This window comes from Cynoglossus semilaevis, chromosome 13 (genome assembly GCF_000523025.1).
Source record: "Cynoglossus semilaevis isolate Cse_v1.0 chromosome 13, Cse_v1.0, whole genome shotgun sequence".
NCBI classification, from domain to species: Eukaryota; Metazoa; Chordata; class Actinopteri; order Pleuronectiformes; family Cynoglossidae; genus Cynoglossus; species Cynoglossus semilaevis.
Window position 1 is genome coordinate 2028001 of NC_024319.1, and position 21413 is coordinate 2049413.

The 21413-nt window shown below is 43.3% G+C and overlaps 5 protein-coding genes across 6 annotated transcripts in view; 1 reads left to right on the plus strand and 4 right to left on the minus strand.

Annotated features, from left to right (window-relative positions):
- Positions 1-651: 651 nt before the first annotated feature.
- Positions 652-6538, minus strand: LOC103387957 (gamma-enolase). Of its 2 annotated transcripts, none has more exons than XM_008322778.3 (13): positions 6150-6538; positions 4290-4375; positions 4085-4180; positions 3937-3995; positions 3781-3850; positions 3543-3676; positions 3144-3366; positions 2855-3052; positions 2496-2572; positions 2096-2220; positions 1582-1690; positions 1368-1426; positions 652-1123 (listed from the first exon to the last, which is right to left on the minus strand). In XM_008322778.3, exons 1-13 carry the CDS (start codon positions 6152-6154, stop codon positions 1054-1056), a joined length of 1311 nt encoding a protein of 436 aa, XP_008321000.1. In that variant the 5' UTR covers positions 6155-6538; the 3' UTR covers positions 652-1053. The 2 variants fall into 2 exon arrangements, with proteins under 2 accessions (XP_008321000.1, XP_008321001.1); XM_008322779.2 differs by lacking the exon at positions 6150-6538 and adding an exon at positions 4921-5027.
- Positions 6539-6927: 389 nt separating this feature from the next.
- On the minus strand, positions 6928-10400 carry mlf2 (myeloid leukemia factor 2). The gene is made up of 8 exons (XM_008322777.3): positions 10087-10400; positions 9167-9278; positions 9034-9069; positions 8610-8663; positions 8374-8502; positions 7975-8134; positions 7421-7633; positions 6928-7323 (listed from the first exon to the last, which is right to left on the minus strand). The coding sequence occupies exons 1-7, from the start codon at positions 10128-10130 to the stop codon at positions 7425-7427; spliced, it is 744 nt and encodes a 247-aa protein (XP_008320999.1). The 5' UTR covers positions 10131-10400; the 3' UTR covers positions 6928-7323; positions 7421-7424.
- Positions 10401-10604: 204 nt separating this feature from the next.
- Positions 10605-14071, minus strand: tapbpl (TAP binding protein like). Its single transcript, XM_008322776.3, has 8 exons — positions 13777-14071; positions 13190-13387; positions 12835-13104; positions 12551-12745; positions 12276-12443; positions 12098-12201; positions 11468-11693; positions 10605-11210 (listed from the first exon to the last, which is right to left on the minus strand). The coding sequence occupies exons 1-8, from the start codon at positions 13850-13852 to the stop codon at positions 11143-11145; spliced, it is 1305 nt and encodes a 434-aa protein (XP_008320998.1). The 5' UTR covers positions 13853-14071; the 3' UTR covers positions 10605-11142.
- Positions 14072-15372: 1301 nt separating this feature from the next.
- On the plus strand, positions 15373-19855 carry LOC103387954 (tumor necrosis factor receptor superfamily member 5). The gene is made up of 8 exons (XM_008322773.3): positions 15373-15565; positions 15907-16032; positions 17060-17206; positions 17286-17379; positions 17890-17963; positions 18186-18299; positions 19151-19297; positions 19722-19855. The coding sequence occupies exons 1-8, from the start codon at positions 15490-15492 to the stop codon at positions 19853-19855; spliced, it is 912 nt and encodes a 303-aa protein (XP_008320995.1). The 5' UTR covers positions 15373-15489.
- A 42-nt stretch (positions 19856-19897) lies between these two features.
- The window catches only part of rbp5 (retinol binding protein 1a, cellular), a 3508-nt gene continuing 1992 nt past the window's right edge, over positions 19898-21413 (minus strand). The window contains exon 4 of the mRNA XM_008322772.3: positions 19898-21127. Within this exon, the coding sequence (XP_008320994.1) occupies positions 21074-21127 (54 nt within the window). The 3' untranslated portion in view covers positions 19898-21073. The remainder of the gene's footprint in view (positions 21128-21413) is intronic.

The following is a 21413-nucleotide window of genomic DNA, read 5'->3' on the forward strand; positions in this document are numbered from 1 at the left end:
TGCGCTGCACCTCTTCGTCATCTCCACCCCCGTAAGGTCAGTGAACTCGCCCCCAGCGCGCCCTCTGCTGTACGTTTTGTGTAATGACGAGCTCCTGTAGCTTATCTGTGGTGCGACAGCGACTCATGTCAGATTAAATTGAATGTTTTATTTAAAAAAAAAAAAAAGGTCGTTATTACAACATATATATTTTATTCGTGTCTCCGTGTTGTTAAATTAGTCCGTTAGCATAGCATACGTTACCAAGTTTTTTGTAACCAAATATTTTATATATTTATCTCTGAATATTATTTATCTGCATGTTTTTGAGATACAATGATCATAATACGAGATTAAGTTGTCAAAATTTTAACATTAAGATTAATAAAAGAGAGAAAAGCCAGCGTGAAATCGAACCGACACTTCACAAAATGCTTAGTTTTCACCTTTCCTAGACGGTTTTATGAAGCTGTGTTCTTTTTTTCGTTTTAGGTTTTGCTCTTTCACGGTAAAACTTAAAGCGAACATTTCAAACGCAGTACGTTATCGGCCGGTGGCGGTATGTTTGGTCTAAAATCGGTACAGTACCGTGTACATCAGTACAGTTGGCACGTATGCGTTAGAGGGAGTAGGAGTAGCTGGAAAAAAACAAACATCAGTTCCCAATCAGAACACGGTACACCTCTGATTTATATTCACATGTATTGATCAGTTTCTTGACACTCACCTTGGACAGGAAGCACAAACAGTTTGCAGTAGTCTGACTAATATTACAATATATTCAACACAAGGAGAACAAACCAAACATCTACAGTGAATCATGACGAGGTGATTGGAGAAATCAGCAGAACAACAACAACAACTACTGGTCTGTGACGTGTCTCTTTAGGCTCAGATGAACAGTCCTAACCTGCTAAATGTTAGTTACGACGGTGCTACAGTGAAAGGTGTTTAGTATTTGTTTTTCTGTGACGTGTGTCTGACTGCATATTTTTGACAAATAGGCATCTGTGCCTCGTAACGTTTGGTGAAATGCATCGATTAGCGTGACGTTACTGTGGACGGCACCGGCACTCAGAGAACACTGGGGTTACGGAAGTTGTGTCCAGCGAAGTGGGCGTGGTCCCCCAACTCTTCCTCGATCCTGAAATGAAGATACGACAACAGCAGTGATGATGGTGGAAAATGAAGAGTGGGATGAAGAAAATTACATAGTACAATGTACAATACACCCATGTACTTCAGTACCGCCGGATATACAGTATAAGTAAGTCAAAAAGTTCTAAGACATTCAATTCAATTCTCAAACCTCCTCCAAAAAAAACAAAGACAATGTTTGCTATACTCCCTCCATTAAAGATATATTTATTATTTATTATTTCACTCACCTCATGAGCTGATTGTATTTTGCCAGACGCTCTGATCGACAGGGAGCTCCGGTCTTGATCTGCAGAAAAAAAGACAAATGAATTGTTAATAAGAACAGCTAAGGTTACAGCTACAGTCGTTTTCATTGTTACTGTTGTTGTTGTTGTGTCAGGGCAGTGTTGATCTCTACATGAACTCATTGTTTATTCCCCACCCTCCTGTGTGTGACCGTACCTGACCAGTGCACAGACCAACCACCAGGTCAGCGATGAAAGTGTCCTCAGTTTCTCCAGAGCGGTGGCTCACCATCACCCCCCAGCCATTCTCCTGAGCCAGCTTACACCTGACACAGAGAGGCAGCCGTCAACACCAGGTGAAACACCAGGTGAAACACCAGGTGAAACACCAGGTGAAACACCAGACTGACAAAAACAAAGAAACAAAAAAAACTCTTCTACTTCCTCCTCAGGTCAGAGCTCTTCTATCAGCTGACATAACACCCCCTCAGTGATAACATTTTATTTATTATTTGTTTTACTTTGATTTTACGTGTTATTTTCACCCTCAGCTCTTTCGTTTCCCACCACTACAGCGTTTCTCCTCCAATCTCGCTGCTCAATTTACAGCTGTTAAAGAACAGTTTGAATACCTCACTACGAGCTCTAATGTGTAAATCACTTCAGTAATTATCCACCAGGGGGCAGCAGTAGCTCACAGACAGACTGACTTGTGCTCAACATGGACTCACGCCTTGATGGCCTCGGTGATGGAGCCGATCTGGTTGACTTTGAGCAGCAAACAGTTACAGGACTTTTCCTCCACAGCTCGTTGTATCCTGCGTGGGTTGGTGACGGTCAGATCGTCTCCGACCACCTACAGATGTTCACCACACAGATACAGTAGTTCATCACAGGAGTGACGCACAATTCAGCTGCATCCCTAGATTACTTTAACCTCTGAATCAGGATGTAACGACGTGTCGTGAACGGGTTAAAGATCGATACAAATCCGTGACAATTCTCATCAATTGAAATAAGGACTAGACTGAGTTATCTCAGAAAGTCACTGGTCATACCATGACACTACACACTCCACTACAGTAGGTGGCAGTATGCTCCTAAAAACATTGGATTAGAGACATCATTCACCTGGATCCCCACTGACGCTGTGAACTGTGACCACGCAGGCCAGTCGTCCTGGTCGAAGGGATCTTCAATGGACACAACTGAGGGGACAAAGACCAGTGTGAGTGTGTATGGACGATGACTTCATCATCATCATCATCATCTCATAGAGGGAACTAACAGATACACACATGCTGTTGCCCAGGAAGCAGAAACACACTGACAGGGTAAACCAGATCTTTATTCAGGGCAGAATTAAAACCTCCTGAACAACTGCCCCGAGTGAAGACCAGGCTGAGGGGATTTGTTGCCTCTGTCTTTCTGCCGTTCGTTCGTTCATGGATTTTAAAATATAAAACCGTTTCACTGACACACACACACACCTGGGTAGTTGTTGATGAAGCCCTGGTAGATGGCGGCCAACTCCTCAGCACTGATGTTTCGGGCGGCGTTGGGAGGAGACTTGAAGTCCAGGTCGTATTTGCCCTCGATGAAAAACTCGGACGCGGCCACGTCCATGCCAATCACCACTTTGTCTGTGAAGCCCGCCTTCTCGATGGCCGTCTTGATGAGCTCCAGGGCTGAGGAGGAGCAGGAGACACAGAAGGGCGTGAAATAAACGTCAGGTGTTGGAAACAGAGACGTTCCTCAGTGGACGGTCGTCATGGTTACCTTCACAGTTATTCTGTATATTTGGGGCAAACCCCCCCTCGTCGCCCACATTTGTTGCGTCCTGACCGTACTTCTCCTTGATGACACCTCTCAGAGTCTGATACAGCTCCGCCCCCATACGCAAGGCATCACGGAAGGACTCCGCCCCTACAGGAAGTACCATGAACTCCTGCATGGCCAGTCTGTTACCAGCGTGAGAGCCCCCGTTGATCACATTGAACGCCTGAGAGGGAGGGGACAAGGAGGGCGGGGGGCACAGGGGGAGTCTGTGTCAGTTTACTGTTGTCTCCAAAGTTCCTTGGAAGCAAAGGTCAAAAGGGTCAAGGCAAAATATTTGCTTGACTTTCTTCCATTGATCGGCGCTCATGCGTGATACGAGCAGAGAAACCAAAGACTCACGGGAACGGGCAGAACCAGATCTCGATTTCCTGCAAGATCAGCAATGTGACGGAACAACGGGACCTGTTTTTCTGCAGCACCAGCTTTACATATGGCCAGAGACACTCCCAGGATAGAGTTGGCCCCAAACTTAGCTGAAAAACACAGAGATGATTCACACAGTACAGGTTTGTTTATACATGTACATCATCATCGTCTTCATCATCATCATCATCATCATCATATGACACAGTCTTACATTTGTTCTCGGTGCCGTCCATTTCGATCATCATGTTGTCCAGTGTTTCCTGCTCCAGAACGCTGACTCCCTGGAACAAACCAGTAACACCTCAGTAACCTGTCCTCATTTCATAGTCTCCTCACACTCGTCTTGTGAATTTGCCGTCATACGCACCGATTCCACCAGGGCAGGTCCCAAGGTGTCATTGATGTGACCCACAGCTTTGGTCACACCTACAAATGCAGCACAGGAGGGGGATGAGTGGACAATGACAGGGGAAGAAAACAACAACACGGAGACAATCGGTACCGAGCGTTCTGACCTTTGCCCTTGTAGCGAGTCTTGTCTCCATCTCGGAGCTCCAGGGCCTCGTAGATGCCAGTGGACGCACCGCTGGGCACAGCAGCCCTGAAGAGTCCTGGGAGATCGGTGCAGGTGAAGAAGGAGAAACAACAGGAAGTCAGTGGAAGCAGCGATTTCTGTCAGACACAAACACAACTGATGTGGAAACAAAAACACATTTGAACCTTTGTCTGTGTGAAGATCGACTTCCACTGTAGGATTTCCTCTGGAGTCCAGGATCTCCCTGGCAAAGATACTGACGATGGACATCCTGTCACAGAAACACAGACGTGTAGTATTTACCCATCGGTACTACATGACAATTTAGTACTCGTAAGAAATACAAATCACGGTGCAGATCACCGTGATTTGTATTTCTTTGAAAATGAGGAGCCTGAGCAAAATGATGTAAGAGGAAAATGTAAAACGCACACACACACACACACTGTGTTCCTGCTCTTCTCATACACCGATGACTTTGCTGCAGCCTTAGGGATGAAAGCTGTGGAAAACCTGCCAAAAGCAGGATGGCGGCATGTCATGTTCAAACACAAACACACACACACACACACACAGAGTTCTACCTATTTATGAATCTCCCGTCACAGTAAACAAAACGACTGTTTGATTTCTGCCTGGTTTTAGTCTGTCACTGTGAACGTGGACCAGTGGAGACGTGAGACCATGAAGAAAACACAGGTACAGGGAGATAAAAAGAACGAGGAGAAACAGACCGAGGAGAAGAGGAGAGGAGGAGGGTGGGAGGTTAGGGTGATGGAGGGGATAGAGAAATAGATCAATCTTTTTAAATGTTACCTGCAGTGTGTTTGAAGCCTGGTGCAGAAAGTGAGCGAATGATGGTGAGAGGAGGCAGAACGGAAGAGGAGGAAGAAGGAGGAGGAGGAGGAGGAGGGGTGGAAATGTGTGACACCCTGGAGGGAGGGGGAGCATGTGAGTCACCGGAAGACATGGACGCAGGACAAGTCACATCTATAGGGGGAAAAATGTCTGCAGCTATGTTGTGCACTGAAGCGTCTTCCTATTTCCCATCATCCTCTCTGTTGCGTTGCTGTTTGCAGCCACAGACACAAACCCTCATCAACCTGTTTTTGTTTTACCACTGAAACACTGGGGTTTGTTGTTGAAATCAAATCCAACGTCATGACAGGCGACAAACATCAAACCCACACCAGGATGAAGAGGAAGTGTCTGACAGACGAACAAACCAGCCGTCAAATCAGAGCAGCTCTAATGATGGAGATTAAAGCAGACAGGGAGACAGGTGTTGGCAGCAGTGCAGGGTAACGGAGGGGTGGAGGAGGAAGAGGAGGAGGAGGAGGGGCAAGGTTTAAAAATAGCTGAGATTGTTAAAGATACAGCAGTGAGTACGGGAGGGGGAGTCAGTGGTCCTACTGTACAAGTCATTTGTTTTATTTTTTTATTAGCTGCCCCACTTGTGTCCTCCATTTGGATGTAGAGTGTAAAAAAAATGCAGTGACAAACACTGATTAACAAAACAAACAGTTTAAATCTGCGTAAATACAATAATAAATCGATACATTAGTGACCTATTAAAAACGAGTCAACAAAACTGGCAGGACCGTAGACTGATGTAAACCGGCAGACAGAATAAGGACAACAGCCAATCGGAGCTTTGCTTGTTGGATGAAAGGCGGGGCATCTACACAGATAACCAATCATAACGACTGTAAAAGGAAATTAGACTAAAAATCTAGGAGCGGGAAAATTGGAGACATTTTAAGAAATAGCCTGACTAAGAAGACCAACAAACATACATATTTTTAACGTTAGCGGTAACAAGATTTAAAAAACAAAATCTATCCGTTTAGTTACTCAATTATATAACATTGTATGTATATTCCTTATACTGTCTCAGTCTCTCATCCAAAGCGATTTATAGCAACAACATATCATCTAGCCACAAGAGGGCACCGTCTACACGTGAAAAATAAACGCAGCTACCGCAACAATGGAAATTACACGACTAATTTAAGATGAAACGTGTCAATAAAACTGGTTTTTACCTCATACGTCTCGGGTTTGACCTTCTGTGAATGTTTCCTGGACGGTTAACCGTATCTCGGCTCCACTGTGTTTCATTAGCCGTTGGAAACACGCCTTTTCCACAAGGTGTAGCGGCAGCATATCGTTAGCAATGCAACAAGCTACAGCCCGCGTTATCTCCTAAGGAGTTTACACGGCGCTATGACTACGGATACAGGGGCTATAACGCCGATTTGGTCTTGCATTCATGCGTAGACGAAGTTTTGTGGCGGATAACGCTGCGTTCTCCGTAAACGGGATGCAACGTGGAGAAGTTCAAAACCTCCCGCGCTTTGTGGCTGTGATAACAGTAATTAAACGAGTGTATAGGTGCGTTTGCCGGCGATAGTAAAAGTGCGTCGCACAAAATATTCGTCATCATCACGCACAGGATCGTTGACTCCCTTACTTAAACACGGGACGCGTTAGTTTTCATATAAAGCGTCGTGGTATTCGATAATTTCATTGACAGTTGACTTGACGGTTGGCAACCTTAGTAACGCCGAACTAATGGTAGCGAAGTAGCAAATATTCTCTGAGGACAGTTTTTCTGACAATTAATCGTACACGATACGATTTTGCACTTACTCTGGTACAACCTTTATTCCGTAAAACATTCGGCAAACATCAATAACACAAACAAATGACTTGAGTGACTTGAGACTCCATCAGTGAAGATTTGAATCCAGGGCAGAAATAATCCAGTAAAAAAATTGTATAAAAACAGCAAATTCAACAAAGACACATCGAACAAATATCTAACAATGTTTAAGTTGACTTTTATTTAGTTAGATTAACAGAATGCATTTCAATTCACTGACACACTGGTGTCTTTACAAACAAAATGGACCGTAGAGCAGACGCAGCGCTGCCTCCAAAACACACGTCTACAGAATGTGTGTAAATAAAGTGTGCTTTCCCGTCAACCTGCGCTCACGTGGTTTTTTTTCTATGTAACAGAAAATAAGTTGTACTGTGAATGTTAATCAGATGTATGAAGATGGTGATGTGTTGTGTATAATGTTGTTTATATATCGACAGTCCAGTCAAGTCAAACATTGACGCCAGGCGTCAAGTCGTCTTCAACCTTGTTCACAGCATAATGGGAATCTTCCTTTAACTCCATCCAGAACACCTGCTTCCTCAGGTGTAAACCTGCAGAGACAGGACCAACACAGATGTGTGAGACTGAGTTACGTTTTCATACTAAATCTTCATTTTTATTTTCATGCTTTTTTCCCGTCCTTCTCACCTTCTCACCAGTCGTAGCGTGGTCGGGTATGGGGTTGACGGTGCCGGGGAGACTCATGCCGATGGCCTGATGGAGGTGTTGAGCTGGGAGGAGCAGTCAGAGCCAGCTGCTGACCTCCTGCCCGTCGATCTCGGTACTCCAGCCCCCGAGCGCCTGGGGGACCGTACCGCCCCGCCCCCCGTCTCCACTCCTCATCAAATGCATCGGCCTCACCTGAGAACATCGACAAGTCAAAATCATTAATTAATAATATTTATGAAGAAATAACAACAATGTAAATGTATATGTGAAAATGTAACTTTTTAAAACAGCAAAATATTAATCAAATAATTTCGTAATTGATTGGAGTTGATTATTAGTTTATATTATAATAAATGTATTTTTTGTGTATTTGTAATAAAATTAAATAATAACTACATTACACATTAGAGAAAACAGAAATAAATTCCAAAAAAATCTATATATTACTCTTAGTAATTTATACGATGAATAATATATAGACAGTTTGTTGTTCTTTCAGAGACATGTGAATGTCTTCAACCTGAAGGACTTACTTTCATCGAGGTTAATGAAGTCTTGTCGCTCTTCACGGTCTCCTGTGCGGCGATTTCTTGAGCGTTCCATTATGTGGGCGCGATCCCCGATGTGGTGGCCGATGGCGAGTCGCTCTAGGCCGCTCTCGCTGTCCCTGACCGACTGCCGTGTCTCACGGATCTAAGGTTGAAAAAAAAAACAAAATACCATTCTATATCAGCAGGTCAGAGTCACGGCTGCACTCTTCAACTCGCTCTGATGTGTTTAGAAAACAACACTGACATTTACAGTATACATGGTGTACTTATTGTTACTACAAATCATCATTGTCAAAGGTACTACTAAGACCAAAAGGCCCGTCTCAGTTTCGTGTACTGTACATACTCTTACTTCATTTGGTATCAAGTTTTTTTTCTCACCCCTCCAGGGCCGGCTCTGGTTTCCTGGGTCTGCTGATAAACATTAGGAGCTCCTGCTCCTGACGAGGAGTAGGAGATGACTGTGGAGGAGGAGAACGTCTGACAGTTGGGTGAGCCCGACATTCTTCCCTGTAAGAATACAAAAACAAACCAGGAGATGAAACTGAGTACCGTGTATGTATACATAAATATACTCCTGTTTATTTGAAAATGACAGGACGACAGGACTCACTCACCATGTTTCCCATCATTTCTCCCATCATGCCGAACATATCCATGAATCCTCCGCCCTGGAAAAATAAATGGCACAAGGTTTTATTTTATTCTGGTTTCGAGTTAAGATGTGTTAAAGCAAAACATGAGAAGTCAAAAAATAAACTTCAGTTCAATGACTATCATCTACTGGTTGAACTAAAGCAAAAGGAAAGCCTTTCTGCAATGAGATGATAAAACACAAATATCACTGTGTATATTCAGACAACAATCCGAGCCACACCGGGTCAAAATCATTTGCATTTGTTTACTACAGCATTTTTATGTAAATGTTATTTTATCAGAATAATAATTTGTGAACCACTGATGACTATTAATGTCTGCAGAATAATGTGGTCAGATGTAAAACAATCGGCACAATTTCATGTAAATAAAAATAACACCTACCATGCCCATCATGCCAAACGGGGTCAGTGGACCAGCCTAGAAAAACAATGACATTATTTTATTGTTTTAAATTTCACTTACAATAACTAATAACTAACCAACTAACTAACTACACTGTGGTGTCGTGCCTTACCTGTCTACGTGGTGCACGATGTGGCTGCATCTGGGAAGTAGCAAGAGCAAAAGGGTCCATACCAAAGGGTGCAAACAGACTCATCTGCTGCCTGTGAGCTGCGAATGGATCCCTGCAAGAAATGTAGTCCAAGTTTAACTTTTTTTTTTATTTACTGTTAAACATTTTAAACATTCTTCTGGAATTTCTGCACACCAGATACCTCTATAACGGCGTAGTGAATACTGTAATTCCATTTAATTTTTCAGATTTAATAACATTTGTGGAAGTTCAGATCAGATAGAACTGATTAAAGGAACAGATGGATTAGACTAAGACCTAAGTCCTGAGTCACCTAGAATTATCCAGGGTGACCTGAGCTCCACACTAAAACACCTGTTATGACCTGGTGTTTTTGGTTATCTCAGATGAACACAAGGTCAAGGTCACAGTTTGACCTGTGGGTTACCTGAATTATTTGCCTCTGATAAAGAAATTACAAACACACATAAATATTATTATCATTTCTTACGGACAACACTCCAATTAATAAGTGGGGGAAAAAGAGTCAATGTTTAAAATGTTACTGATTTTGAGTACCATAATAACTGTAATTGTTATGATACTGTTCGGTACAGATCGGTCGAAAATAACATTTTTCAATAAGAGCCGAATAATATTTTTATATGTGAATTTTCTTGAATATAAATAAAATTGATACATTTTAAATATAAAGTAGAAACATGTCAATTTATCATTCTAAGCTCTGATAGGGGTTTTTTTTCTACCAATATGGTGGACCACCGTAGGCCCCCAGCACAGCTGGCTTCAGTCAATAAAACATACCTTTTGTAGGAGAATGTATTGAAGGCAATAAAATTGGTTCTGCAAAACCACGGTCAAATAAAAGTAAACGCGTCATAATTTATATGGCCACTTACATTATGTCCAGGTCGTCATCAACGTCATTCATGAAGCGAAACATGCCGATGTGAAACTCAGCTGGCTAACGCTAGCCAGCTAGCTCGGTAAACACTAGCGTTGTTCAAGGATAAAACTGAATAATGTTCGGGGTAGAAACGCAGGGGATTCAAGTGACTGCGACGCGGCAGCTCAAACTACTCGTCGCTGTCTGTTTTCAACCGCGTCAGCTGTGGGAGTCAGTAGAGTTTTCTAGAAAGCTGGTGAAAACATGAAAACGGAAGTCAGTCCTTTGACAAAGAGAAGAGCGAAACCCTATTGTCAAGTTAGTGTCAGCGCATTTGACCGTAACTTCCGACAGCAGCACCATTTCAAAATAAGGTATTTCCGTTGTGTTTTCTCAATTAATTTTTTTTTTCTACTAAACTCTATTCAACTTACAGTTTCAGGTGACGTGTGTCGAGTCTTGGAACGTGGAAACATCCAGCGTCCAGCTTTAAATTGACAAAACAACTCAATAAAGAAAGAGAGTACTGGCTAGTTTTTTGTTTTGTTTTATTGTAATTGATTTTACAACCACGTGTTTTTCACATTTTCAATAGTTTGCTTTTCTAATTGAAGTCATTGTTTTCCTTTGTTTTAATCCAAATATATTGAAAGTTTCATAAAAATGGAATCGGTTTGAAGTCAAAGTTTGCCAGAGAAAAGATGGGGTTTTATATTCATTGTTGCTGGGGTTCTTGTCTTCACTCCACTGGCTCTCTGTGCTCCACAGACTGCAGGATCAGCTTGTTCCTAAAACCCAGTGTCACTCGTGGCTCCTGAACTGTTGTGAACAAGTTGTCTTCAAGTATGAAACAGGGTTTTCGACTTCCTGCTTCTTAGTGGCCTTCAACACGGTGTGAGTTCATGGAAGCCCGTCAGATACTTTCTCAGTTTTATGAGTTAGTATCTTGTTATTTTAACTTATTAATTTAACGTATTATTTTTTTCAAGTGACTGAAATTGGCTTCCATACAAACCACGGAGGCAAATTCTAAAAACAAACAAAATCCAGCTCAAAATTGACCTTTGACCTATCTCATAACCTGGTAGAAGAAAAGTACAGTGATGATGAGGAAACCCACAAACCACCAGTAGGAATCTGTGGAGTGAAAGACAAGAGCAGATGTTAGAGATTCAAATAAAACAAACTAAATCATGCTCATGTATGTCCAGTAGAGGGCGACTTTGCTGTTTTGTGTTCTGTGAGACTTGGTGCAGGAGAGAAAAACGGTTCAGAATCCTTAACTTTACCAGGTGAGGACTGTTTGTGTCATTCTGATTGTGCCACCAAATAATTCCCATGATTCCTTTGCCTACAGTCATGAACATGTTGAGGACAAATGTAAATCCAATTACCGGGTTCTGAACCTTCAACCTCTGTCCTCACAGAGACAGGAGCGTCCAGAGCAGGGTGAGACACTCTGCAGATTATTTTGGTACCAGGGGTGAGGGTTGATGGTACAACCAGGTGAGAGGACAGAGAGAAGGTTCCGTCGTTGTGTTGGCGATGGCTGGACAGAGAACCCTGATCTGGAAAGACGACAGGTTCTGTATCAGTGGGAGAGAGGGAGAACCACTCCATCTGGAAGACAGGGTAAGGGTTAGGGACAGACATGAGAAGAATTTAAACAGAACATAAACAGAAAAAAAATGTAACTCTGACCCTGACTCTAACTCTGTGTTTGTTCATAATTTTAATTCTCTACATTATGTTTCTCAGTTTTTATTTTAACTTATTTTAAAATTGTGTATTTTTACTTTTATTTTATTTTTTAATATTTTTTGGATTTGACCTCTAACCCTAGCCCTAACCCTAAACAATGTTTTTTTCATTTATTTTCTAAATTAATTTTTCATAAAACAACAACAAAAAAACCAAACAATTTCAGACAATAAAAGAACAAAACAAAAAAAAAACATTTTCATTACATTAAACCCTAACAGCCCACCCCCGTGTCATCAGTTTGGGGTAATTAAACAACAAACCTGAGCGCTGAGTGGGTAATATTTGCTGCAGTGACAACGGAGAACCTGTGGAGACGCCGTCCTGAGGACCAGCTTCTCCTCTGAGATGGAAACCTGAGGTGGTTCTGTAAAAAAGAAAAAAACACTCACAGACTGAATGAAAAACAGTGAAGACGAGTTGAGTCGGTGAAAGACGTACGTTGAACAAACAGCTGAATGGTCTGCTGGGCCTGGAACTTTCCCAGAGTGACAGAGCAGATGTACATCCCCTCATCAGTGACCTTCACTCTGTTCAAGGTCAGAGACACGTTCCCCTGCGCAACCACACGGGCGGCGTCGACACTCGAGTTCTTCCGTTCTGAGTACACTGAAAAAAAAAACACAAAAAAACACTTTGTAGGTAGTCAATAAGTTTTAAGACACTTTATTTCTGCCGTCACTGTTGGAAACACACACACACACACGATCACCCACCTACGGTTGCGTCTCCTTCCATCCTCGTCCTCATTTCAAACACTCTCTGTCCTTTTCCTCTGTGCTGCAGTCGCCATTCCACGTCCACTTCCTGTGTCCGACTCGCGTCGTCGTGTTTGAATCCACAGTCGAGGAGAATGTCGTCTCCCAGAGAAGAAGACACGAGTTTTCTCAGGGAGAAAACCAGGAATACCACTGCGGACAGGAAGTAGAGACGTCGATTAAACGCAGTGTTTCCTGCGATCAACAGGAAATATTTCATCATGAAAAAAACCACGCGTCACCATTGGTCAGCAGAGAACCGCGGGGGCTGAGGGGCAGACCCAGGTTCTTCTGGACGACTGTCAGGTGATTCTTCTCCACCGTCAGGGTCCGTAAGATCAGGGAGGTGCTGACCTCGGCGCCACCTACAGTTAGTGTCACTATGAAGTACACCGGGTCTGGGTCTTCCCTGGGACCAGTGGTAGCGTAGCGGCTAATCTCACACATCACTTCCTGCTCGTTACAGTCTGCGTGGAGCAGCACCTCGGCGTTGGGGATGTGAACTGATGATGCTGCCAAAGAGGGATTTGAACACATTGACCTCCTGGTACTTCAGCGAGTCAAACACAAGGTGTGGAATAAAGAAGAGACAAAAACCTTCAACTTCGATCAGGACGAGGTCCGGGACAGGGAATGGAGGGGGAACAAACGGGGGGAGAGTTTCCTCCGAGTCTTCGAGTGTAACTGGAACATCTCTCAGGACCAGAGTAGCAGGAGAGTGTACGAAGGCCGACCCCCGCCCAGCACCGTCCTCCACCAGTTCACACTTCAGAACCACGTCTGCGGCTCCAGCAGCTGAAGGAGACGAAGGACAAGAAGGTGAGACGCTGGTCTGAGACGCTGGTCTGAGACGCTGGTCTGAGACACTGGTCTGATATTTTTCAACCTCCATTTTCCTGCCTTCCTCCATGCCACTAGGGGTACGTACCACAACTGGTGCACCTGCCACCCCCCCCCCCACACACACACACACACACAACATAAGCAAGAACGTGCTGCAGCTTTTCTCTTTTTTTTATCTTATTCACTCCGTTCTATTGGGAACCAGAATTCTCCAGAGGAAACCCGCGCACCAGCAGTGCTACGCGGGCCATAGTTTGAGAACAAATCATTAATACATCGGTTCCACATCAGAACTATTTTCCCGTCGATCTCCGTAACGTTGTTTTTTAATAAAATCTTACCATTTATGAGAATTGTGAACAATCCGGACAGAATGATCCGGATCATCGTCCTGACGTCTGGGTTTTTTAGTCTCATCTCAGGAAACAAACTAAAAGTGAAGCGAACACGACGACGCTCCACACTTTCACTTTTGATTTCGGTATTTAATCCCAGATCGTCGTGTTACCGTCACCGAACGGTTTAAAAACTTGACTTGTGACGAAACAAAAACACGCGATAAAAACATGACGAACATAAAAACTAGGACTGAAGAAGAGAAATAAAAACAAAAAATAAAACTGCAGCGGGATTGACCAATCAGAGAGGAGAACCAGCAACGAGTCACCAATCCCTACGGTTACACAGAAACAACAGGTTTTCACGCGACATTAAAAGTGTCGAAAGTGTGAGAAGAATTCACGAACAGGAAAAATAATAATAAACTGTTGCCCAAAATTTACAAAACACATGACGTCCGCGATGGACTTAAATTAACAAATTAAACAAGTAAAATACATTTAAACTGGAAATAAAATAAATAAAAAGGTAATAAATAATCGATGAACAAAAAACAAAAAGTTTTATTAGGAAAAATATTAACCTAGTATTTTTAAAAAATATATAAACAATGTTTGCTTTTTAAAATGTACTTTTAAAATAGAAACTTTTTACAAAAGGCTAAATATTTATAAATAAATAAATAATTTTGTTTCCACTAATTTTCCTCTTGACGTGTTTTTGTCCAGATGATGATGATGATGATAGAGTGACTGAACATACACAGTATATTGGTGTAGATCCAGAACCATCCAGACCTGATCCAGACTGTAGGTCAGGTCTACGTGACGACGTTCTTTATTAGGAACTCCTCTTCGTTAGCGCTAACTGATGACTTTGCGGAAACAAATCTTCATTAGAGTGATATTGACACTTGACTTTGTGACTCACCCCCGACTCTCACCCCCGACTCTCACATATATTGTTCACTGAACCACAAGAGCAACATCTTGTATTACAGTTTACACCTACAGTATGGCTCCCTGACGGCCCACTGATGGGCCACGGCACAGTGGTTGGGAACCACTGATTTTGTTTTTGTAGAACATTACCACACACACACACACACACAACATCCAAATACAGACAGACCACCAGCGCCCCCTGGGGCAGAGGGTGGGACTCTCCTACTGTAAGGCAAGTTACTGTAAAACTTTATAAATAAGTAACAGTGAAAATGTTCTTCTTCAGAAACAAACATCAAAACGACTGATCTGTAAAAACAAGATTTTGATCTGCCCTCAATTTTTTTGATCAAAAATATTCAGGAGTAAAATGGAGTGAAATGAAAAGCTGTGTCAAACACACACACACACACCCCACTGCACTGTAAACACACACAAATGCACACATCGTCGTTTCACCAGATGCAGGAAGGAAGTAGATGGAGAGAGAGAGAGAGAGAGAGAGAGAGAGAGAGAGCGAGTGAGCAGCACTTTGGCTCAGTGGGGTTTTCCACTGTGTGGGATCAGAGAGACGTGAAGAAGAGCTACGAGCGAACGTGAAGGGGAAACACATGTAGTCAGAGAACCGTGAACCACAGATAAGAACAGGCAGAGCGTCACCGACGCAGAGCGTACCTGGAGCCAGAGCCGCAACGACGTCTCAGCGATCGGTGCCGCGCGTTGAGCCACAAGAGGATTTGAACAAAGAACCGTTCCCCTGACAGGAGGAGCATGGGTAAGGTCGACTGCTCCCCTCAGCAGATGTTCTCCAGGGACGCTGGGAGATGCTGCCAGCGCTGCCCTGCAGGTCAGTTTTTTTTTTTGATGACTGTTTGGAAACAACAGCAGATCTGTGTGAACGAGAACAGTTTTTTTTACCCACAAGCCATCACTCTGGTCAATGTAAATGAACAACGATACTCAACAGTACACATACAACAGTACTACGATGTTTCAAATGAATATTAATTCTGTGGTGGCTTAGTGGTTAAAGAAGTGGACTTGGGTCCGGCACCGTCCCCACACACTGTTCACTTTGGTGATGGGTTCACACTATGGTTCACACTATGGTTCACACTGTGGTTCACACTGGGGTTCACACTGGGGTTCACACTGTGTCAACATAAATTCTGATTCTGTTTCTCACAGGAACCTTCGTGAAGGCCGACTGTGACGCCACCAACAGGACACAGTGTGAGACGTGTGCAAACGGAACCTTCACCGCCACAGAAAATTACCTCAAATCCTGCAAAGTGTGCAGCGGGTGTAGTTCAGGTACGTCAGACAATTCTGTTTTTATCATTTCAATTCACTCAAACACGCTGTGCCTCAGAAACATCTGTATCATCAAAGGTCAAAGGTCACTCAATAATAACCCCAGGTTTTAGTTCTAGTTTCTCCAGACTGTTGATTCTAATCACTGCCAGTTTTGTTTCTTTTTTTTATTATTTTAATTTGAAAGCGAGGGCTGAAGAACTTCTCGCCCCCCCCCCCACCCTCCCTCTCTCACTCAGTTTGCTTCAAACAAAGGTCACCAACCGATATTTCAAAATGTTTCTCGTATCACTTCATGATGTGTTTTCACTATGAGTCAGTGAGCTCGACGTTGTCAACGTTTTCTTTACTGTCGTCGACTCGATCACAGCGCTCCGTCACCGTGACTTCTTCAGCTCCTGCAGTGGAGACTGAACCCAGTTTCCACTTAACGTTTCAAGATCCTTTGTTCTTGAGATTTTCTTTCTAAAGAGGCAGGAAGGTTCACTTTAGGTTCTAAAGTGAACCTTCCTGCCGATCTTTTTGAACCTTTAGTTTCAGGTTTTTACACCGCTCTTTGATCCTCCTTCTGCTTTGTGAGCGTCATCAGAACTTCCTGTCCAGTCTGAACTAAGTCCTGGTTTTGTTTGCAAATTCTCCCACATCCACTAGGAAGCAATGTTGAGCTCTTTTTGGGTTTCTCTTTTCTGCAGTACCTGAAGTTAACGGCATGAGTGGATGGACGGTGGAATTATGGGATGTACGTTTATGCGTATCCCTCCATGATCCAACGGCCGCTGGGATTGGCTGGTTATTTTCATATGAAATTTTGGTGCATTTCTTTGTCCATACAAACCACTGTTCAAGTAAACACAGTTAGAGCTGCTTTGACTGACGTCACATGATCGTCATGTACGAACTTTAGGCAAAGACAAACTTTAAAGAGGGTTAGCGTTCGTTCGCTCGACTCGCTGTACTATAACAACACACATGAACACAGCTGTTGTACAGAGACTGAACCCTGAGGTCACATGACCATGTGTTTCAGATCCCAACCAGAGAACAGCGGTACCATGTACCGCAACAAAGAACACCGTGTGTGAGTGTAAGATGGGATATTTCTGTGACAACGACCGGTGTGACTACTGCCGCCTACTGACCCTCTGTCCTCCAGGTGAAGGAGTCAAGGTTGCAGGTAAGCTTCCTTCGACCTCCGGGCCGCGTCCACACCTCAGTTATGAACACACGACTTCAGATTCCACTTCTCTCCGCAGCCACTCGCACCAGCGACACAGTCTGTGCACCATGTGAACAAGGAACCTACAGCAACGTGACGGACTTCCTGTCACCGTGTAAAAACCACACCAGGTGAGACACAGCCTCAGTTTGAAGGCCATGTTGTGAACTACAAACCCCACAATACACCACTAGGGGTATAACCGCGATATTTAGTTTCACAATACTGTATCAATATTCTTCATCAGTGATTTTACTACTACCAATTACCAGATATTACCAAATATTCATTGTTTAAAAAAACTCAATATATTGTCATGCCTGTAGTATCGCAGTATATCGCAATATATCGTATCGTTGCTCCTGTAGAGTCAAGTACTAACTCCATATTTCACTCCGACCTGTTGAGTTGAACACAATGCTGATTTACAGGCAGGAATTGAAAAAAGACACGCACCAAGATCTTCTTCACGGCTCTGTTTTTATAGTCATCTGTTGCCACCTACTGGATGAGTTTGTAATATTTCTGCCAGTCACTGATACATAGATGAACAAAGACGAAGATTTTTAGTCGTGCTGTCAAACGCTGTCTCATTAGTTGTTGTTTTTTTTCTCTTATTCTTCTTTGTTTTGTTTTTTCAGATGTAAAGATATTGGAAAACAGCAAACAGTCTCAGGAACCACAAAAACCGATGCCACGTGTAGTAATAAATGTGGTAAGATCTGGAAAGAGGAAAGAGCTTTTTATGAATAGTTTTTCTTTTCCAACCTTTAGTCACCACCTTCTAATGTCACTGAAGTGTGATCAGATTCATTCATTAAAATTGAAACATTTGTACAGGTTTCAGTAAGAACTCACTTCCTGTCAGTTTTCCCAGCATTGATCTGGTTGTCAGTTACCTCCCTCTCTCTCCCTCTCTCTCCCTCTCTCTCTCCAGACTCCTCCTGGATACTCCCGGCGGGTCTGTGGTCCGGTCTGGTGTTGACCACACTTCTTGTCTTGTTAGCTGTTGCCATCTGCTGGAGGTTCAAACGCAGGACATACAGAACAGGTGGATCAGTGTGTTGTTGTGTCTTTTTTTTTCTTTTTCCTTTCTCACACTTTTATTCTGGTTAGTTCTCAGCACCGGGGGCGGTTAGAGCCGGAGAGTCGTTTGAAGTCACACACATTTAGGTCATCGTCTTCGTACCAAACCGCCAACTGTTTTTTTTTTTTTTAATTTAAAAAAAAATAATTTCAAAAGAACAAAACAAGGAACAAAACCAAAGAAGTTAATTTGTTTTGCCTGGAGTTCATTAGAGGTTCAGATGTAAAGTGATGGATTTGACGGAGAACATGGTGGTCGTGGTGACAGGTCGGCTGAGCTGTGCAGGGAGAAGCGCTCCATCAGCATTACACTGTGATGTGGAACCCACATCCTGTAGATGAACGCGCTGTGACGTCATCGTCTGGTTCAGAGGCCACTCATTCTGAGACAGACGAATGAATGAATGTCAGGACTGACGCACTGCACTTCACTGCATTTCCAGTGAAGTGGTGCAAGTAGTGGAATTTACACGAGAAGCGTTTACAATGACAGGAAGTCGGCGTCGAGATTAAAATGAGTCAAAAACGAAGTCACGGTGAAAGATTACGAGGAAATGTTTTCAACGCGTCTGTCAAACAATTTCAACTCCAAAAGTAGTTTTCTTCTTTTAAAGGAAGAAAATACTTTTCTTTTAAAAACCGTCTTTTTTAAGTATTGTGTACAAAAAAATCGTGAGTTGAGTGTATCGTTACATCCTTTATCGCGATTGTGATTCATCAACATTCTTAAACATGACAAACATATTTTTCTGTATTATTTTTCTATAGTTCCTTTGACTTCTAGATTTTTACCTTGTTGTGTTTTCTGTGTGAAAGCCAGTGCCAGTGTTCCGGTTCCGGTGGTGCAGGTCGTTCCTGTCCCCTCATTGGACGTCTCTCTGCCGACACTGGTGCGCAACGGTCACTACCAGGAGGGCGGCGTCGAAGAAGACTGCACTATGAAATTAACACTTTTCCAAACAGGTAACAAACACCTGAAGCTGACGTCATCGTCTCTACATGAAGGCCGTGTTTTAATATAATCGAACAGAGAGTTACTGTGAAGCAGCGGTCCCCCAAAGAGAGGGGGCGCTAGAGTCACGGTACAGTTAAAGGTACTGGCCAAGACCATCATGAACAGGACTGAGTGGGACGTGGACCAACGTGGACATTAGTGGACGTCCTTTCTCTGGTTGACAGTTTAGAATAAATTACAAATTTAAATAAAGTGAGGTTTGAAGAAATAACTGTAAATGTTCCAGATAATGATGCTATCTACACAAGGGGGCGCTGCAAAACATTTTATAAAGCACTGTTTTTAAAGCCGGGGTCCTGTTCTGTGGACCCGGCTGGTACCGACCAACCGGTCCTTAAAACTGACATGTATTTACTGTTGTTACCTCCTCAGACGGTGACAGTGACGTGGACAGTTTTCCCATCAAATCCCTGAAGGAATTTTCTTTTCCCAGCGCTGGACACTGTGTCAACAACTTCCTGAGAACCCCCTCAGAACCACAGGAGGACGAGTGGTGCGAGACATGAACGTTCCTCGTTGACTGAAAGAAGAACAGTTAAGACTCGGAGCTTCTTCAACATGCTTTACTTTTTTTTTTAAATCAACTTTTAAGTGTAACTATTTATACAAGGAAACGGGTGGTTTCACTTACTGGAGACGTGTAGAAGGCGAATTGTCGCCTCCTGCTGGAGTTTTGTGAGAATTTCACCTGAAGTGACGTATACAAAGAAGCAATAAGACTGACGAACTGCACCAATATTTATGAAAAAAAAAAGTCAGTACCAGACCAGGAGAACACTGTCCACGTTCTTTTACACGTGGTTTTTAAATCACAAGTGAAAATAATGTTGATAATTCAAGTTAAACTCAAGTGAATCCTAACAAATATTTTTTTTTTTTACCTTAATCTTCAAAAATAAAACGTTTACTGTTTTTGTTGTGAAAATTGTGATTTGTTTTTTTTTTTAAATATGGACAAAATTCAGACTGGGAATTGAACCAGCAAACTAGTGAGGCAGTGGTCTCTGCAGGCTTCCCATCGGAGTGCAAGAAGCCATTGTGGAAAGCGGGTGAGGGGGGTTGTAAATGTCTCAACTTGGAGGGGGGAGGAGGAACGGTGGGGTTTTTTTTTTCTTCCAGTGAATAATTAAGACTCAGAACAAAAAACATACATTGATGATACTCTGATATTTTTCTCTTGATTTTCTCCTTCTATTTATTTTCTTTGGTTGTGACCTCGTCTTCTCAGCTGCTGCCCCGGCCTTTGATAAGACATGGATTTGTTTGGAATGGGATCATCTCCTTCCTTCCTTCCTTCATCTGTTGCTCCAAACGTGTTTACAGATCACTTTCCTGTCAGCAGGGGGCATCATGAGTCGTCTCATTTATCTCTGTACCATATGTAAATGTCATCCGCCTCTCCACCCCCCCACTCCCCGATTGATGTTCACACATCATAAACAGGTCGCCCCACTATCAACTCCACGTCCCGTTGACACTCACGTTGACATTTTCGTCACCAAAGACGGCAGAAAGGTCACAGATGTGTCATCGACGTCTGATGACGTGAAAACGAACACGGGGAGTTCACGATGTTTACAGAAGTCCAGCGCCTTTTTCTTCTTCTTACACAGATACACAGACAGACGGAGGGACGGACATCACATGACCTTCATAATTAGTCCAATAAGATGTAAAACAGAAAAAGGTTAACGAGCTTCAGGTTCTTTGTTTCCTCTCGTCCTTCAGTTCACTTTCTTGAAGACCTGTTTGGCGACGATGTCTTGAACTCTCATCTCCTGCAGAGAAACACAAAACACCACAGAAGAAGATCAGAGCCGTGTGCGACCCACCCCCCCCCATATTAAAAAAAAAGTTCTGGGATCCCTCAGTAGTGGACGGGGGAGGGGCGGGGGTGAGGCTAACAAAGGAGTGTTTTTAAAACACTCACCCTGTCTCCCCCCTTCTTTTCTTCAGGCTGTGACCCCAGGAATCTTTCCATCCTTCAGCTCCTGCCCCCCCTGCCCCCCCCTCTTCCTTTCCTCCCCCCCCCCCCCCCCCCTCCTCTTTCACCCCCCTCCCCCC

Coding starts and splice junctions, on each gene's coding strand:
- LOC103387957 (XM_008322778.3), bottom strand. Junction 3,677..3,780: donor GGACGGCACCGAGAACAAAT/GTAAGACTGTGT, acceptor TGTGTTTTTCAG/CTAAGTTTGGGGCCAACTCT. Junction 3,367..3,542: donor ATCTGGTTCTGCCCGTTCCC/GTGAGTCTTTGG, acceptor CCTCCCTCTCAG/GCGTTCAATGTGATCAACGG.
- mlf2 (XM_008322777.3), bottom strand. CDS start 10,130: ATGTTTCGCTTCATGAATGACGTTGATGACGACCTGGACATAAT. Junction 9,279..10,086: donor GATGACGACCTGGACATAAT/GTAAGTGGCCAT, acceptor CATTTCTTGCAG/GGATCCATTCGCAGCTCACA. Junction 8,135..8,373: donor CCAGAGCCGGCCCTGGAGGG/GTGAGAAAAAAA, acceptor TTTCAACCTTAG/ATCCGTGAGACACGGCAGTC.
- tapbpl (XM_008322776.3), bottom strand. CDS start 13,852: ATGAGACTAAAAAACCCAGACGTCAGGACGATGATCCGGATCATTCTG. Junction 12,202..12,275: donor CATTCAGCTGTTTGTTCAAC/GTACGTCTTTCA, acceptor TCTTTTTTACAG/AACCACCTCAGGTTTCCATC. Junction 11,211..11,467: donor GGTTGAAGGTTCAGAACCCG/GTAATTGGATTT, acceptor TTCACTCCACAG/ATTCCTACTGGTGGTTTGTG.
- LOC103387954 (XM_008322773.3), top strand. CDS start 15,490: ATGGGTAAGGTCGACTGCTCCCCTCAGCAGATGTTCTCCAGGGACGCT. Junction 18,300..19,150: donor ACGCAGGACATACAGAACAG/GTGGATCAGTGT, acceptor TCTGTGTGAAAG/CCAGTGCCAGTGTTCCGGTT. Junction 19,298..19,721: donor ATTAACACTTTTCCAAACAG/GTAACAAACACC, acceptor TTACCTCCTCAG/ACGGTGACAGTGACGTGGAC.